The following is a 19161-nucleotide window of genomic DNA, read 5'->3' as shown; positions in this document are numbered from 1 at the left end:
AGGTGTTTTTCAGGTTAAATATGCTTCATCCCAAAATTCTCCAATATTGAATGTATACTATTGCTTGATAAACTCTATAGCATTTACAGGGCTTCACAGCACATCTAACATTTTAGCAGGTAGCACCGACTTTAACAGGAGTCTTTAAGAATTCACTTAATTAGGTGAAAGCAGAGTCACCTTTAAAAAATACTGCTCTGTAGCAATAGTTGCAATACAATCTATGCAAAATTCCATTGCATGACAACCATCATTCAACATAACATTTTTATCAACTTGAAGTCTGCAAGAACGGCGCAGCGAAACTTCTTTAATCTGATATCTCTATAAATTTAATCTTACACTGTTTGCTACACCAAGCAAACTTTGTCTATGCAGCTACCACTATACTGCAATCATCTAACATCCTCACTAATCTGACATGAAATTTTTGCAGCAATAATTATCAGATTATATAGACCTTGTAGTTAGGTGGCTTAGCAAAAAAAATGCAATAATTATCAGATTACATAGACCTAAACACCAATAGTCCAAAACTCTTATGTCATGAATTCCTATTCCAAATTAACTAACTGCTTAGAAATATATAGAGGTACTAAAGCAATTAAATACCTAATAGAACTGTGAAGTTCTTTACAGAAGAAACAGAAATAAGCCTGCCTGAAAAATCTGCTATTCCATGGGATGAAGTCACTTGCAACACATTTACAAAATTTCTACCAACCAGTCAACTACTGATGTGCATCTCCTCTCCTTTAATAGATGATAGATCCTCCCCTGTCCCCTGGATAACTAAATGTGTGCATATATTATTTACATATTTATTAAGGCTTTACAACACAAGTGCAACACCTGGTCCCACAGCTATTTAAAGCTTTTACATAAAGTATGTTTGAAAAGAGCCAATTGTACAAAATACATAATGCAACATTATATGTTAGAAGGGTAATTTTGTACTATTATCTCCTGCAATCAGCTACTGCATGTATGGTGCATGTTCACTATCCATCATGTTTCAATTGACAAAACTCATACAAATGATGACTGCTCTGAGTGCTCTCCTTGTGAGCTAGCTGTCCAGTATTCATCTGATATAGTTCACACAGTTTTTTGGTAAAAGTAGTTATAGAGCCACATTGGGGTCTCTTGATTTGTAGATCTGCCCATAGTAGCTACCAATATAAAACACCATCTATACTAACCACATCTTATCATCCTGACATTGTTATCAACTTATCAACTTCGTAAGATTCAACTGCTGGGACTAATGTGCCCATTCGACCCTTACAAGCCTCTCGTGAGTGTAAATCTGGCAAAGATTATTAATTTCAGAGTATTCAACAATTAAAATTGGTTGCTTGGGCCATTTTCTTTCTCCCTCAATCAGAGCTCTGCAAGCTACAATTGAACAGTCTGTAGCAACTTGTAAATCCATTTTAAGCAAAGCTGCTCAGAAAGCTATCTCTTCATCACAACGTATATTCATGATTAAAACATTGTGTGGTCCATTTTACCTGCATAATCTAGATATTGTACAATGTCGGATTACAGAGGTGACTTGATAATCCAACAACCTCCTTAATCCAACAAAATTTATGACTCCCATTGAGCATCAGATTAGAGAGGTTTGACTGTATAAGATGTTCAAAACACACAATTACAAGTACCTGCCTCGGACACATGTGACTATACGTGCAAAATACCGGTACACAGTACAAACATGCATGGCAAGGAAGAGTACAAAAATGAACCAAATAGCATACAAGACGAACACATAAACATTAACTAAATTATAATGAAGTGTTCCATTCAGGACAATCACGTGCTAAAAATTAATTTTAGAATTTGCAATTATTACAACTTTTTTTCTATTACTGTCAACCAATTAAATACTTTGGTTGCTTAAAAATTATTTTCTGTGATTGTTTTTAATGTCGCTATTATTCTCTGTTGGATTACAAAGGTCGAAAACAATGTATTTCCAAGTCTAGGGAATCAAATTTTATGTCGGATTACAGAGTACAGAGGTTTCAGATTACAGAGGTTGTTTTCTATACAAAAAGTGTTGGTAAATAACATTTTGGTTGGATTAGAGAGGATTCTGGATTACACAGGTGTCGGATTAGAGAGGTTTGACTATAATGGTTTCTTGTAGTTTACCATGCCACTTATTAGCCTGGCGGTGTCCATGCGAAGGGGTGGGTGCTGCCAGACAAGGGGCCACTCACGCTCAAAATTGCATACGAAATTTGAAATTTCTCAGATTTTCGTAAGAATTTCAAGGTTTGAGCTTGAAATTTCAAAATTACTTTCTGAAATTTCAAATAAACTTAATACTACCTTTTTGTGTTGCAATTATGTAAATCCAGGCAGTAACAGACAACAGTGCATGCAGGTAAGTGACAAACAGCATTAGCTATATATACAATACATTATTGTCTACATTGTTCACAGAACCAGTCAGCATCTTCATTAACTTCATCATTATAATTTTGGAGATATGTATTTGTCTTGGTGAAAACATTCTTGACATTGCTCACAAAACACCATTGTTCCTCCATCGTCTTGTAAACAGACTGGACATATAAATAACGTCACCTGTGTTCTCATATTACTTGTCAATCTTCTTTTTCTAACCACTGGAAACTCAGTCAAAATTCCATTTTCTAGGCATGATATTAAATATGCTGTACACCCTGGTCATCCCCTTGTACTTTTACTGAGATCACCCGGCAGAGTTAGTTACTGCAGGACTAAAAATTAATGTTTATACACTACTTGCGTGCATACACAAAGGTTTCACATGCAGTACCATTAAATTAATGAAAACACCAAATGAATATATATATATAGCAATGGCGGATCCAGGATGGGGCATTTGGGGCAAATGCCCCCCCATCCCTCACCTTGTGGAGGAGCCAGCCATACTTCTGATTAAAATAGCTACTAAACTTTATGTTAGGTCAAGAAACTCATGAAAATATACACATTTTACTAGCATTTATACAAATTCCGAGACAAATTCACTTTAAACCAAAGTCAAACTAGCTGTGAAATTGTCACATAACAGAAATCATTTAAGTGTTGTACGTATAAGGCATCTTAGAAACCACAATTCTGTATTGTCTTCAATTTTTACTGCTTCAGAACTCAAATTTCAGTCTTTATAGGCATAGCAGATTTCAGTGGACCGCACAAGGAGCAACTGATTTGTTTTCAGCTTTAGTAGCTAACATTCATTCAAGAGGTATGTAAGCTATATAAAGTTAGCTATACTGGATTTTGTATCTGTGTATGGTAGCTTTCACCTAGGGAAGTGCATGGGCTGTTAGCTTAAATTGGCTACACTGTTAAAAAGGGTGTTTGTAAAATACCTTTTGGGGTGCTATAGCTGCCATTTACACCAGGCTCCTCTGAGGGTGTTCTGTTACACCCATAGAGTACTTCAATAACACCCATATACACCCACAGAGTACTTCAATAACACCCATGGGGTGTAGAAGATATTTAGTAAAAGAAAATGGAAATGGACCGTTTCCTTTGTTATACAGCCAATCACATTCAGTTTTCACCAAACAACTTCAAACATCATCATATCATTGACACAAAGAACATACAAGAAACATGGATATCGATATGATAGTAATACATACATTCAGTATCATCAACTTCCTATCTCTTATGATTTTCAGTTTGCATTTATAACCAATAAGCATAACTTTCGACTGTGGGTTACATTTTAAAAGGCTCTGAAATGAATTACTGCATGAGTGGTTGTCACAAGAAATAATACAGTGCACAGGTACATGATAATGCCATCACATTGTTATTAACACCTATTGCTATGCATGTGCATGAGATACATCAGTGGTAGAGTCACATGCTATATGTCTTCCATTGTTTTGCCTTCTTCATTGTATATGATTTAATGTATGTGTGATGCTGGAAGATATTTTTGCTTGTAAACGCTAGCCTGTATGCTCTTATTGACTTATAAACTTAAATGTGGGACCGAATTGTGTTAATTTTATTAACTAAACCTGATGTACTTAATACCAAAAGGTCTTGAAAAACACCAAGAAGTGTTCAAATTGAATTAGTGCAGTGCAAGCACCTAAAGGTGTTCCTACTACACCATAACAGGTGTGGGTGTTTAGGTAACACAGCAACATGGGTGTTTGAGAATACCCAACTTTAACAGTGTATTTATAAATGAGATTGAGAAAAAACTGAAGCTAGCTATGTAGAATTCTTTTAATTTTACATCCAGCACTGAGCATGCACTTGTGACAGTCATACCACTCTGTGCTGACATAAGCAGCATGTCTTTATAATTATATAATGAGAATAGGCTTAATTTTGTGGTTGTTATTATGATTTACGATAATTATAAGGAAGTATATAACCAGTGGCGGATCCAGGATGGGGCATTTGGGGCAAATGCCCCCCCCCCCCCCCCCTTCAAGAAATTGCATACAAGATCGAGATACTCTAATAGAGCAGTCAATTACTCTAATAAAGCAGTCACAATGTTCATGAGGCAGTGTAGCTTACCTATGAAGCTATAAATAGGATTTTATTTTACATAACAGACGTGATATATTTGGTAAGGATAACTAGCTATTATTGCTGTGACCTTTTTTTTTTTTTTTTTTGGTCTTCAACTGGTTTTCAGCAAGTTTTTTTGGTCTTCAACTGTTTTTCCAGAAAGGTGCCCCCCCTCTTTCCAAACTCTGGATCCGCCCCTGATAACCTCATTTATGACTCTATATAATTCTACATATGTACGTATACTGCATGAAGTACCTATACAGGGGCGGATCCAGGAGTTGGCAAGGGGAGGGGCACAAACATACGAAGTTGTAAGTGGTTGGGGGAGAGCCAGATTCTCTAGTTCCGCAGTGCTGCATTTTTGAAGCAGCAAATAATCACCTCTTGGTAGTGTCTCACTGTTGATTTTTACCATTTTGGTCTTTTCAGATGGTTGTGAGGTCTTAAGCTGTGTTAAAGGCTCTGAATATCTTAAACAACTGCAACACGATAATTATTTTTAGAGGCGCTTAGTGCGTACGAAGGTGCTGTGTACTGGCCGGGGTAATGGCTAGCACAAACATGGGGAATACAGATAATGTTACGATAACGGGGGGGCGCGCTAATGAAAAAGTCAATTTCTGATTTCATTTCAAATTTCGAAATTAATTTCTGTTTGGTTGTACGAAATTTCATAGCGTGAGTGGCCCCTTGCTGCCAGACTAGTTAATATGGGGCGCTTATATGTTAACGCGCGCCCATCTGCTAAAATTAATCACGTGATTGTGGTAGAAAGTTAGAGAAGCTGGACTAAATAAAGCTCAGGTAAAATCCATTGAACGATTTATTGCACTGAACAACCGAGAGGTCAGTATAATTTAATGTTTTCGAGTGCATGTCCATTGTGTTTGAATGTTGTTTAACACTATCACTTAGCTCAAGTTTCACACCCTTGATTACGCGCGTGACTCAACAGTCATGTGAGTAGCTACAGTCGATTACAGAATTGTTGAAATTTCTCTGATTTATTTATTTTTATTAGTTTAAGGTGAATACAAAAGGCAAATATGCCTATATGAGTACCACCTACTCTTGGCCGTGCCGTAAACCTTCCGTGGCCGGGCTAGAAAACTATTTGTAGCGATGCCGCGGATCAGCCGGATTGAGGAAAGAGATTAGTGTGGTTCAATTGCTGTTGGATCCGTGGCAAGCACAATAAAATTTCCTCACAAGGAGCCTTACGGAAACACTCACGGTACGGCATACTTTTTTCAAGAATCAGTCTGCAATCTACTCAGTGTACCGACTGCCATATGCTATATCTTGCTGTAATCGAGGTCGCGATAATCCTGCGGTCTCTAGCGACGGAACCGCTTGGCTGCTGCAGACCAGTTGTTGTGTAAATGTAGTCTCGCGTAGCCAGACACTTTTCTTTCTTTTGTGTAGGGGCGGGGAAAGAAAAGGGTCTGGTGAACATAGAACATCGTCGTTGGGCTATCCCGAGATTGTGGGGATTCTACTGCGCAGCTTCCGGATTGTTTGTGGGTGCAAATGACGTGATCTGCTGCATTTGCATCCTGTTACCATAGATATTTCAGTAGTAGCTATGGTAACAGGATGCAAATATTAGCAAATTATGTCATTTGTGCCAATCAACAATCCGGAAGCTGCACAGTAGAATCCCCACAATCTCGGGATAGCCCAACGACGATGCTATACTATGTTCACTAGACCCTTTTCTTTCCTGCCCCCACACAAAAGAAAGAAAAGGGTCTGGCTACGCGAGACTAGTGTAAATGCGGCACTGAGGACACACCAGACCGGGTGTTATATTACAGTAATTTGACCTGTGACAAATTAATTGATATGCATTTTTTCTTTTTAAAGGGAGACTGCTTCAGTATAAAAATACTGTATACAAATTAATGGCACAATAATTAGTCATGAAGAAACTTCAGTGTCATACTGCATCTCGGGTGCATGAGCCGGATGGGGTGTGGAGTCTCCTATCAGCTCATTGAAGCATCACATAAGATCTATGTGCATTTTTTCCCCTTTTGTGCTGTGGTGGTGGCACCTAATATCAAAAATGGTGGGCTTTTGTTTTGAAATAGAACAAAAAAATAGTGCAATTTTTAAAATCCACTTGTAATGATGATCACACATGTAGCACTCACCATAGATTTTTGAGAGAAGGGATAGGCAACTAAGCGCGCGCCATGTATATCTACCATTGATTGCGGTTGAAGCACTCCTTGGTATTGATTAAATCCATGCAGACAGGATGGCAGTTTGTGGTTTAGTTGTCTTACAGTTGATTTCAACCACCTTGTGGTATTGTAGTTGATATACGTGTCTTTTAATGCTTCTGGCTTCTGTTGTTTAATTGTCTTGGGTGGTTTTTACCGCCATTTATGATTTCGATCATCAATGGGTACCTCCATTTTTTGTCTACCTATTATGAAGAACAGAAGTCTAGTTCCACTGGGGAAATGGTACTGAAGTCTTTGCAATACTATGAAGTTTTGCATAGCCGGTACCATTGAAAGATGCTTCTCGCATAACAGCGCTTGTGTTGAAGTCGATAAATCATGGAGTAGTATTTTAAGGAATCGAGATGAGACTGCCAAAGGGCATTAACCAGGTGGAATAATAAAATGAAGTACACCATGCAAAACTATGTTACTTCAGGGTTATTGTGGCATTGTTTGCCAGTCGAAAGTAAACTTACCATCAACAAAAATAGACAAAAAAATCGTGTCAACCGAGATTAAAATGATTGATGGCGGCAAAAACTCACAAGACTTACAATACGAGTTTGCCTAGTACATGTAAAACATTAAGAGATTGTCATGAAATACTCCATGCTTGTAGAAAGTAGTCCAGAGCAGAAGACACTAATTTTGGCCTCATGAATTCACCAAAGGCGGAGTGTTTCTGGGTGCACGCTCGTTTTCTAATCCCTGTACTCAAATATCTATGCACTCACTCACTCACTCAGCCAGCTCACTATCACAATGCCCACCCGGCAGATTCCTGTAAACGTTCGAGCGTTAATCGGATGACTGCAGGTTCAAGGCTGCCTAGGTCCAGTCATGGATTTATTCTCCTTTCTCCACCTTTTCAAACACACTTTCTGTACCAACTTTACACAGGCTGTAGGACCAGGTGTCCTACAGACCTTCAGCACTTGTGCTATAAAGCCTTAATAAATAAATAAATAAATAAATAAATGTCACACATAATAGAGACAATAGCATCATGCATGCAGTGAGTGATTGGTAATTACATTACATTTGTGGTTAAGCACCTAACAATCATGGCGTTAACCACATACCAAGTGCTTCCATGCTAAGGAATGTTGTGGAAACATATGTAAATGGTAACAGGAAGTATAACAAACGTTTGTAGTGTGTATTTTAATAGGATAGTTTGGGGACCACTTCTTTGCGACTCTAAAATGACTCTAAAAATGTCTCCTTATGCTGTATGTAACTTGCACTATTTATATATTGGTAAGATTTTTGTGACATTTCTTTGGCACTGAAAACTGTGTTAAAATGTCCAGCAGTAACTAAGTATGCTTCACTTGCCAAGAAGTTTTTGGCTAAATGCAAAATTCTCCCCACCAGCCACAGTTAAGCAGCTTTAAGTAGCAATACTGCACAGACAATATAGGTATATAGGGATTAACAACATATTCGTTCAGTAACCGATTTGCACAGTTTTCTTCAAATATAGTGCTGGATAATCATACTAAAAAACATCCATCCTTCACTGTTTCTTTAAAAGTCTCTAACAACCATTGCTGAAGCAGACATGACATAACGTCAGATGTAATGGCGTCCCATAAATATACATGTTTTCAGATTCTTCTGAAAACCTCTATAAACATTTCCAATATTTATTTCTATTTTCTACAATCTGTCGGACTAACTGACTTACTGATGCCTTCAGCCAAGCATAACTCAACTATGAGTAATACTACTGGCTTGATTTATTTGCCGTTTGCTGTCACTTAACCCTGAGATGTGCCTTTTACCTATAGCAGCAGCCATACAATGGATGCATTATGAAGTTACCTTTGTTCTCTTTGTGTCCCATTTTTGTCTCCAATACCACATTGGTTTTTGATTCACTTGTAGCACGAATTGGCTTCCTTGTACTGACAATCACATTTATAATGGAAACGGTCTGTAATTTCTGTAGTGAATGGATCAATTACAGTGGTGCTTCTTGTATTGTTCATTAACTTTGTTGTGCTGTGTAATGGCGGGACATAGCTGAAAATAAAGTGGAACGACCTCTTTGCTTTCAGTAATTAATATTCCAAGCACCTGCTCAGATGCAAAACTTGTTTTACATATATGTTTGTCCTTTCCTTTGATGCAGTATACATGGGTTCACCAGTCATAATTAAAACAACAAACAAATACAGTAGGAATTTTACTTTTGAGTAAGGCCATAGAAATTAAAAGTAGTGAAACAAGCTAGAAAAGTTGTACATGTGTACCTATATAGTGGACATTCAAAAATTAGAAATTTCATTTGAGTAAAAAAATAATGAAACAAGAAAAGTCGCCACTACTCTGCATGCAGCTATACATAGATGAGGGATTGCTTGTTGTTATATAGGGTCAATTCAAGTAGATTCTTATTTCTGCCCACATGCTTTAATGAAAGCGCCAAAAAATTTTGATTATAATTTAGGCTATTTCTACCTCATGGAAATCTTTGCAAATTTTTCATTGTATTTATTATTTAGTATTTTGCTCAATAATAGCTGCCTAAATACATCATTTGTGACTGGATTTTGGAAAAACGATCCAAATCGCACATTAGAAGTTTCGAGATAAACAGTTTTAAAGAATTGAAGCCAGCATAACTCTCCAAGGATAGCAAGCACGCGTATGAACTTCACACAAAAGATGCATCAATCTGTTACCTTTCAGGCCACGTCCAGTACTTGTAGCTGCTTGTAGAGTTTCCCACCAAATAAGATAGAAAATCTGAGCAGTTGGACGAGCGAAGTAGTATCACGAGTGCTCACAAAGCGGTGACGGGGAGGGAAAGAGATAGACCTCAAAATGGAGGTAGACCACGATTGGAGTCCAGATACGAGATTACAGGGCTGTGCTGGCTCCTTAGTGGCTGATATGTAGCAAAATTAACAGAGAAAACATCTGGCCAACATGATAAGGTTGTCCACCAGTAAACCACTGATTCTTGCCAAGCCAGGTCCTTCACAAGGCCTGAAACCGCCATTTGAGCACTCCATACCACCCAGAAAAAACGTCTGTTAAAACCAGCCTCGAGTAGTTTGAGTAGTACTGAGGGTCAAAACTAGTATGATAGTGTAGCTATCCACTGGTGGTGTTAGTTTGATTTTGCCTGATGTGCGATTTGGATTGGTTTTGTAAAATCTGGTCACATTTTTAAAATGTTGGAAATGGGATTAACAAACCAGCTTAGTTTGGCCTAGAATCATGTTCTAATTAACTGTCCAATTAAAGGAGCATAAGCTCATCACTGCCTTATTAATGTACTTGGAGAGTCCTAGCTACCATTACAGTGAAGTGCACATAATGACTGTTATTGCACAAATTCAATGTAAAGGTAGGAATTTTAATTTCAACTACAGATAGTAGAAATAATGAGGGAGGTCGCCTATATATGTGCCCTACATATAGCCATGACTGAAATGGGGTTAAATGTGTGTAGTGAGGCAACCTACCTTGTTTTATTACTATGATCCTTGCTCGAATTCCAATTCCAATTGTTTTTGTATATACACTTTCATATTTACCTACTGTAATGACTGGTGAATCTGCACATGTATATAAAGGAAAGAATGGGCATGGCATGGCATGACATAGCATACATATACAGATGATATCTATTATAAACATGATAGTACAAGCACCAAAAGCCATTGATTCACTACCCATAAATTAGCGGCTACATGGAAGTGCAAATGTGAACAAAGTTAAGCCCATAACGTATCCATTGTAGCTCCTGCATTAAGGAAAGGGTCATATCTCGGGCCTAAGTAACAGGGAAGAAATCAAGCCTGTGTCTCCCTTTGGCTGGTTGATCATGAACGTCGTATATTCAAAATTATATGTTAAATTACGTTGATTGCTAGGAGGTTGTTCTGTGCAGGCCCTGAATTTGCCCTGAATAAATTTTATAGCTAAAGACAGCAAAGTAGTTAGAAATTTTCTATTGTTTCAAGATGGCTGCTAGACACATAACTCAGTATTATGCAGCAGATCATGATCACATCTACAGGAAGCCCATTCTCACACAACAAACAAAATACACAAAGAAGACACACAAAAGCATAGTTGTCATTATTGTGTGGTACTCTGAGCTGGGCTCTGCTGCATGTTTTTGCAATTCCTATTGTGTTTCTTGCTATAAGTAGGGACAGCTTTTAACAATGATGGCTGACTTAAGTGTAGTGCGTTAAGAATAGTATTTCAATTTTTTCAAACTATAAACTTGTAATGTTAGTTAGTTTTTATACATTGTATTTGGTTTTTTTGTGTATTATAGCCATGTCAACACAATTTGTTGTGCCCCTTCTATTACTACTTCCTTTGTTGACATTGTGTGCTGGTGAAGGACTAAGTCCTGTTAATATTGATGCCAATACAGATTGTGACATACGTACACTTGCTTGGAGTTATGCTAAGAAGCTTCTACCACAATACGGAACCTTCCAAGCAGTTTATGATGCACTACAACTCCAAAATTGTAATGTCAGTCTCAAATCTGGTGAAGTGTATGAGCCTCGTCCATTCCACTATGATAGCTACAGAGAAGGTGTAGAAATATTTGTTGATGCTAAAAATGGTGATGATAATAACAATGGTGACATGTTACATCCAGTGAAAAGCATAGAGAAAGCCTTGATACTATTCCGATCCCAGATGGTAAAATCTCCCACTACAATATACCTGCGGAATGGTACCTACTACCTTCAAGACACTATTGTGTTAGAAGCTACTGATAGTTACTTGACTTTGGCCGGCTACAAAGATGAGGCACCAGTAATTAGTGGTGGAAAAGTGTACAAGTTTGATTGGAAGCCATACACTAGCAAATTATATCCTCAAACAAAGATATTTATGACTGACCTATCTCAACAATCTCCATCACCTTTCACTCAGTTATTTATTGGAGGTCGTAGAGCAGTACGTGCACGTTATCCTAATGGTAATCCAGAAACAATGGGATTGCACACTGATCCAACTGGCTATTATCCGAAATCTGACCAGTGGTATCCAACTGAAGCCATTCCTGGGACCCTACTTATGATGGAGTATCCAAATCGCAATGGAACTCACTTTCCTTACTTTTCTATTGGAATAGGTGGTAGTGTGTCAGTGTTTGACCCTCCTGAATCTTACTGGGGAACTGCCAAACCTGCTGGAGGGGGTGGCGCTACATATGCTGTCCCTGTAGGATTGCAGTATCCATTAGATGTTGACTTTGTGAATCGTACATGGAGTGACCCCAGAACAGGGGAACTGCATACATTTCAAGGGTACAGGTGGGGTGGATGGGTATTCCAGATTGATGAGCGGGATAAAGCAAATCGTAACTTGACTTGGAGCAAAGGAGGATTCCAAGAAGCTAGAGGAGCATTTTTTGGAGCAGAATGGTTTGTGGATAATATTTTTGAAGAGTTGGATTCCCCAGGAGAATGGTACTATGACAGTGATCACATGATCCTATACTTTGTACAGAATGGGACTAGTTTACCAGATGAGGGTGTGGGTCCTATGTTGGATCAATTGATTGCTGTGATGGGATCACAAGATAAACCAGTTACTAATATTACCATAGCAAATCTGGTGTTTGCTCACTCTGCTACAACATACATGTCAAGTTACGAGGTACCCAGTGGTGGGGACTGGAGTGTACATAGGGGAGGAGTAGTCTTTGTTAAAGGAGCTGAACATGTTCTTGTACAGAATTGTATTTTTGACTCTCCAGGAGGAAATGGAGTATTTCTCAGTAATTATGTGCGAGATGCAGTCATAGAAGGGAATGAATTTGTGTGGGTGGGAGATAATGCAATTGTAGCTGTGGGTACAGCTGAACTTATTGATGGGACAAATGGAAACCAGCCAAGGGGCACTCAAGTAATAGGGAACCTAGTTCATGAAATTGGTATTTATGGCAAACAAGTTTGTGCTTATGTGCAGTCAGTAGCCTGTCAAACTCAGTTAATTGGTAATGTATTCTTCAATGGACCAAGAGCTGGTGTTAACTTCAATGATGGATTTGGAGGAGGAAATGTGCTTAAAAATAACTTAATATTTAATATGGTGCGAGAGACAGGAGACCACGGACCATTTAACAGTTGGGACAGACAACCATATTTGACTAAGGTGGATGGACTTCCTTCTTTAACCCCAGCAGAGAACTACATCTTTAACAATTTCTTCATCAACAACTACCACTCTACTTGGCCTATTGATCATGATGATGGTTCTTGTTACTATACTGACACTTATAACTTCCTTGTCTATGGTGGCTATAAAAATTACCTTGGTCACAGCAAAACAGTTACCGACAACATCTATATCTACCCGGATGCTGCACACTATTACAAACTCGGGTCATTTTTTTCGAAACCATTTTGTCAGAATAGTGACGGGGCTTCATTGACTGAGCTACCATCAGGATGGAATGAAGTGTGGGCCAACAACACCTGTGTCATCACCAGCTCTAATGTTTACAGCAACGGAGCATGCAATCCCTCACATTTGATGGACTTAGTTCCATTTACTGCTTACAATCATTTTTATACAGCTAATGGCAAGGTTGTCATACAGTGTGGTAAGGACACTACGCTTACCCTTCAACAATATCAATCTCTTGGATATGATATTGGCAGCACAGTTGGTATGTTGCCATCCAATAAGGACATTGTCTCCTGGGGAAAACTGCTCCTTGGACTCTGACTTGTTTAGTTAAACTTATGAGTATTAATTTTGTAGTTGTAGCCAAGACCACTGTTTAGAGATTAAAGTTTGAATAATGTAGCACAATTTACCTATTAGATCTTTATTTGTATGTCAAATGCATTGATATTACTAGCTTGCAATAAGACATAAAAGTCCAAGAAGATTCAACAACTGTGCATGTTGCGCACATGTCATAAGTTCATGTGTGTATAAATGTGGCCAAAATCATTAACTCTCTAAAGTTTGCAGTTGTCATACAGTACCAAATGTAGGCCTAGGGTTCCTGAAAGTTGTACCCAGCCTCACAATATCTTCACAGCACCTTGGCAATATTGGTTAGTATAACGTGCCTTCAGTATGATCCAAAACGTTTTCAACATGTTGCTACAAAGTTTAAGAGAATTTTCTGGCTGACTAACTGAGTAACTGATGCCATCAGAAAACTGTACCTCAATAACAGCTAATGTGTATGCAGACTTGATATTTCGCTATTAGACATCACTTCAGTCCAACAGGTGTATTTTTGGCATAATCCAACAAGTGAATGTGTTACAGTATAATACTCTCAATAGCTCCTTGACGTATTATTTTGAAATACGTCAAGCGATTAGCCAATAGAATTAGTATTACACTTGTTTGTCAAGGTCCCTTGACAAAAACCTGTAATACTAATTTGATTAGCTTAAATAGCATGGTGTGTTTCTATTAGAAGTAAATGTCCGACTTGACAACTAGTGTTACCATAGTGATAGATGCCCCATGGCACAGCAACACATGGTTACCTAGCAACGGTTGCTAAGTAACCGTTGCTAAGGTAAACACCACTTTGATACCATAGCAATGGTTGCTAGGCAATGGTTGTTAAGTGTGATTGATCTTTTGCAGTGGTTATTGTTTTGGATTTCTGTTGCCTAGTAACAGTTGCTATGGTTGTCGGATTAATTTGCAATAGGACGGATGTCTGTGGTATTTGGGATTAATAGTTCTCGCATTGTAAACAGGAAGGAAATAGTGCTCGGCTTCGCCTCGCACTATTTTACTCCTTCCTGTTTACAATGCTCGCACTATTAATCTCGAATACCACAGCCATCCATCCTATTACATAATACTAATACCGTAGCACATAAAATGTATGTCATGATGCATGGATTTGTCTTTGTCCTCCTTTATGCCCCATTTCTTTTTTGCTGACAACGCATCTGTGGTGTCAATTTGCGGTAGCAAACCAATGACATTGCAGTGCCTAACACATAAGAATAAAACAAAATTGTCCATACTTTTCATGCAATGCCTCAAACAGTCAAAGTAGGCAGATTGGTTGTAGACTAGCTCACATGTTGTTCTCCATGCGTAGAGCTGTATAACAGGCCGTACATAGTTGAAACTACAAAATGAGTATACATTGCAATTGCTTAATTATAAGGCATAGGGTCACATGCTTTGTTGTACAACTATAACCTCATGTTTCTGGCACCATTCTTTCTTTTGATGCAGTGCTACAAAAGCTCACCGGTGTTGAATTATAGTCAAACAAGCAAGTGTAAGGAAAATTTGGATGAAGCTAGTAGGAATCGTTACAATAAAAAGTGTTTAAACAAGAGGGATCATAACTTGAAGTGCAAATCTATTAATCTTAAGCATTTTTTATCGCAATGATCCCTACTAGCTTGTATGTTTCTTACACTTGTTTATCTTATTTTTGACTCCCCCATTTTGTATTAGTGTAATAGTGCTAGTAGCCATTAATTGAACTAGTACTTACGTATAACTCCTTTCCCACAAAAATGCGTGGACTTCTGGTGTAAACCAGAAGCATTTGGTCTCCTTCAGTGATTAAATTACACCAGTAAGCATCATGATGTAAGGAGAACAAAAGGGACACAGGAACATGTGCCTTTTCTGGTTCAACTATTCACATACATAAGCACTTGAGACACCACAAAAAACCCATCACATTTTAATTGCTCTAATAGAGCAGTTACAAAGTCAAGTCAAATAGTGTATAGTTATTGCAATACCATTTGTTTAAATTTGAATGAGTCACTAGTTACTACTCAATGAATCTTAAGACCAATACTATACATCCAATGTAGATACAGTTACAACATTAGAACATCTCAATGTATATACCACCTGCATTTTCCCTGAGTGTGCTCCTACTCTAGTCAGCTTCTAGATCCACCCTTGAAGTTTACTAGACAATGATTTTTATGAAGGTTTTACCTTACACAAGCATAGGGAAATTAGGGTTTTTATATTCAAGTATAGGCTGGAGTCATAGAAATATATAGTAATGGAACAAAGTTGCCTACACCAGCATCTATACTAGTGGACATTCAAGTCACATAGCTAATTAATAGTATAGCTGTAACTTAAGTGAGTTTAATAGCTGCCAGTGTAGGTGACCTTCCTTATTTCATTACTATGACCTTACTAATGCTTCTAGATTATTAGTAAGTCTCAAAATTTTCCTGAGGGAGTTTTTCCCTCTGATCCCTCTAGTATGGTGTGCTTCACGTACTACTACTATATAATTATATAAGTAATCCACTGAATACAGATATATACAGCACCTTTCACAGAAGCTTAATAATATCCTCCTGTACAGTACTTATGTATTGATATGTTGTGTAGACACCATGCTGGCACGGATTCTTCTATGCCTACTGTCACTGTTCCCATGGTTGATGTTGTGTGCTGGTGAAGGACTAAGTCCTGTAAATATTGATGCCAACATGGATTGTGATCTGCGTACACTTGCTTGGAGTTATGCTAAGAAGCTTCTACCACAATACGGAACCTTCCAAGCAGTTTATGATGCACTACAACTCCAAAATTGTAATGTCAGTCTCAAATCTGGTAAAGTGTATGAGCCTCGTCCATTCCACTATGATAGCTACAGAGAAGGTGTGGAAATATTTGTTGATGCTAAAAATGGTGATGATAATAACAATGGTGACATGTCACATCCAGTGAAAAGCATAGAGAAAGCCTTGACACTATTCCGATCCCAGATGGTAAAGTCTCCCACTACAATATACCTGCGGAATGGTACCTACTACCTTCAAGACACTATTGTGTTAGAAGCTGCTGATAGTTACTTAACTTTGGCAGGTTACAAAGACGAAGCACCAGTAATTAGTGGTGGAGAAGTGTACAAATTGGACTGGAAGCCATACACTAGCAAAATATATCCTCAAGCAAAGATGTTTATGACTGACCTATCTCAACAATCTCCATCACCTTTCACTCAGTTATTTATAGGAGGTCGTAGAGTAGTACGTGCTCGTTACCCTAATGGAAATCCAGAAACAATGGGATTGCACACTGATCCAACTGGGTATTATCCGAAGTCTGATAAGTGGTATCCAGGTGAAAAAATACCTGGAACTCTTGTCATGATACAAAATCCATATCGCAATGGAACTCACTTTCCTTACTTCAACCTTGGAATAGGTGGCAGTGTGTCGGTTTTTGACCCTCCTGAATCTTACTGGGGAACTGGGAGTCCTACTGGAGGGGGTGGTGCCACATATACTGTCCCTATAGGAATGCAGTATCCAGCAGATGTTGACTTTACTAATCGCACATGGAGTGACCCCAGTACAGGAGAACTGCATACATTTCAGGGAGGAAGATGGGGTGGATGGGTATTTCAGCTTGACAAACGAGATGAAGCAAATCGTAACTTTACATGGAGCAAAGGAGGATTCCAGGAAGCTAGAGGAGCATCCAATGGAGCAGAATGGTTTGTGGATAATATTTTTGAAGAGATGGACTCTCCAGGAGAATGGTACTATGACAGTGAGCACATGATCCTATACTTTGTACAGAATGGAACTAGTTTACCAGATGAGGGTGTGGGTCCTGTGTTGGATCAGTTGATTGCTGTGATGGGATCACAAGATAAACCAGTTACTAATATTACCATAGCAAATCTGGTGTTTGCTCACTCTGCTACAACATACATGTCAAGTTACGAGGTACCCAGTGGTGGGGACTGGAGTGTACACAGGGGAGGAGCAGTGTTTGTTGAAGGAGCTGAACATGTTCTTGTACAGAATTGTATTTTTGATTCTCCAGGAGGAAATGGAGTGTTTCTCAGTAATTATGTGCGAGATGCAGTCATAGAAGGGAACGAGTTTGTGTGGGTAGGAGATAATGCCATTGTAGCAGTGGGCACATCTAACCTTATAGATGGGACAAATGGAAACCAGCCAAGGGGCACTCAAGTAATAGGGAACCTAGTTCATGAGATTGGTATTTATGGCAAACAAGTTTGTGCTTATGTGCAGTCAGTAGCCTGTCAAACTCAGCTAATTGGTAATGTATTCTTTAATGGACCAAGAGCTGGTGTTAATTTCAATGATGGGTTTGGAGGAGGAAATCTTCTTAAAAACAACTTGATGTTCAACATGGTGCGAGAGACAGGAGACCATGGACCATTCAACAGTTGGGACAGACAACCATATTTGACAGAGGTGGGCAGTAATGATGGATCTCCTTCTTTGATGCCACTAGAGAATCACATTACTAACAATTTCTTCATCAACAACTATCACTCTACTTGGCCTATTGATCATGATGATGGTTCTTGTTATTATACTGACACTTATAACTTTATGGTCTATGGTGGATACAAGAATTATCTTGGTCATAGCAAGACGGTAATGAACAACCTCTATGTCTATCCAGATGCTGCACACTATTTTAATCTGGGAGCTTTTTTTTCTGAGCCATATTGTGCAAACAGTGATGGTGCCTCACTGACTGGGTCGCCATCAGGATGGGATGAAGTGTGGACCAACAACACCTGTGTTATCACCAGCTCTAATGTGTATAGATATGGGTCATGCGATCCTTCACATCTGAAAGGTCTGGTTCCACTTACAGCTAATAACCATTTCTACACTGCTAATGGCACTATCATAATAAAGTGTGGTAAGAGTACCCTCACTCTTCACCAGTACCAGGCCCTTGGATATGATGTTGGTAGCATAGTTGATAAGCTGCCATCTGATGATGATGTTATCTCCTGGGGAAAACAGCTTCTAGGGCTGTGATTAGTTGAACCTAATCATTATTGTGTAGGACCTTTATTGTGTTAAGGTTTTTTTGCTGTATGCTGTGGTGCTATGTTTTAGGACTGAAAAAATTGCTTTGAACTGTAGAAGTATCCCATCAACTGAATGTACTTACTGGTCTTATACAGTGCACTGCCCCAAAGCAAGAAAGCTTGGCATATGTAAATTTTGCTGAAATAACCATGAAAAAATTTAGGTAAGAAAAAGCAAAATTATTACTGGAAAATTTGGCAAAAGAGTTACCACAAACTTCATCAAACAAATTTATAAGGTGGGGATGTGCACCACTGATAACTTTAAAGATCAATTATACTGTAGGTATATGGACTTTGATCATATGAGAATGCCTGCATGGGATGGTTATATGTTTCAACATATCAGTTGCACACAGTTTACAAATATATTGCTACAAAATATGTCTTAAGATAAATAGAATAATGGACAACAGCAAGAGAACTGGTCCTGTTGTAAATTGTGGGCATCACCTTGGGCTGGAAGACCCTTTTGATATCACATTCAAGTGCATGTCCCAAGTAATTAGTTTACAGCTGGCAAGGTTTGATATG

The 19161-nt window shown here is 38.4% G+C and overlaps 2 protein-coding genes across 4 annotated transcripts; both read left to right on the top strand.

The window, feature by feature from the left end:
* The first annotated feature begins 5299 nt into the window (after positions 1-5299).
* On the top strand, positions 5300-18671 carry LOC136236436 (uncharacterized). Of its 3 annotated transcripts, XM_066026590.1 has the most exons (3): positions 5336-5397; positions 5467-5510; positions 16146-18671. In XM_066026590.1, the coding sequence occupies exon 3, from the start codon at positions 16151-16153 to the stop codon at positions 18572-18574; it is 2424 nt and encodes an 807-aa protein (XP_065882662.1). In that variant the 5' UTR covers positions 5336-5397; positions 5467-5510; positions 16146-16150; the 3' UTR covers positions 18575-18671. The 3 variants fall into 3 exon arrangements, with proteins under 3 accessions (XP_065882661.1, XP_065882663.1, XP_065882662.1); XM_066026589.1 differs by lacking the exon at positions 5467-5510 and having other exon boundaries at positions 5300-5397; XM_066026591.1 differs by lacking the exon at positions 5467-5510 and having other exon boundaries at positions 5325-5355.
* LOC136236795 (uncharacterized) lies at positions 11091-13648 on the top strand. Its single transcript, XM_066027028.1, has one exon. It carries the CDS (start codon positions 11091-11093, stop codon positions 13506-13508), a length of 2418 nt encoding a protein of 805 aa, XP_065883100.1. The 3' UTR covers positions 13509-13648.
* Positions 18672-19161: the final 490 nt, after the last annotated feature.

The sequence above is a fragment of the Dysidea avara genome, chromosome 10, assembly GCF_963678975.1.
Source record: "Dysidea avara chromosome 10, odDysAvar1.4, whole genome shotgun sequence".
Classification (NCBI taxonomy): domain Eukaryota; kingdom Metazoa; phylum Porifera; class Demospongiae; order Dictyoceratida; family Dysideidae; genus Dysidea; species Dysidea avara.
The sequence above is the reverse complement of the archived record's forward strand: the minus strand, read 5'-3'. Positions and strand labels throughout refer to the sequence as shown.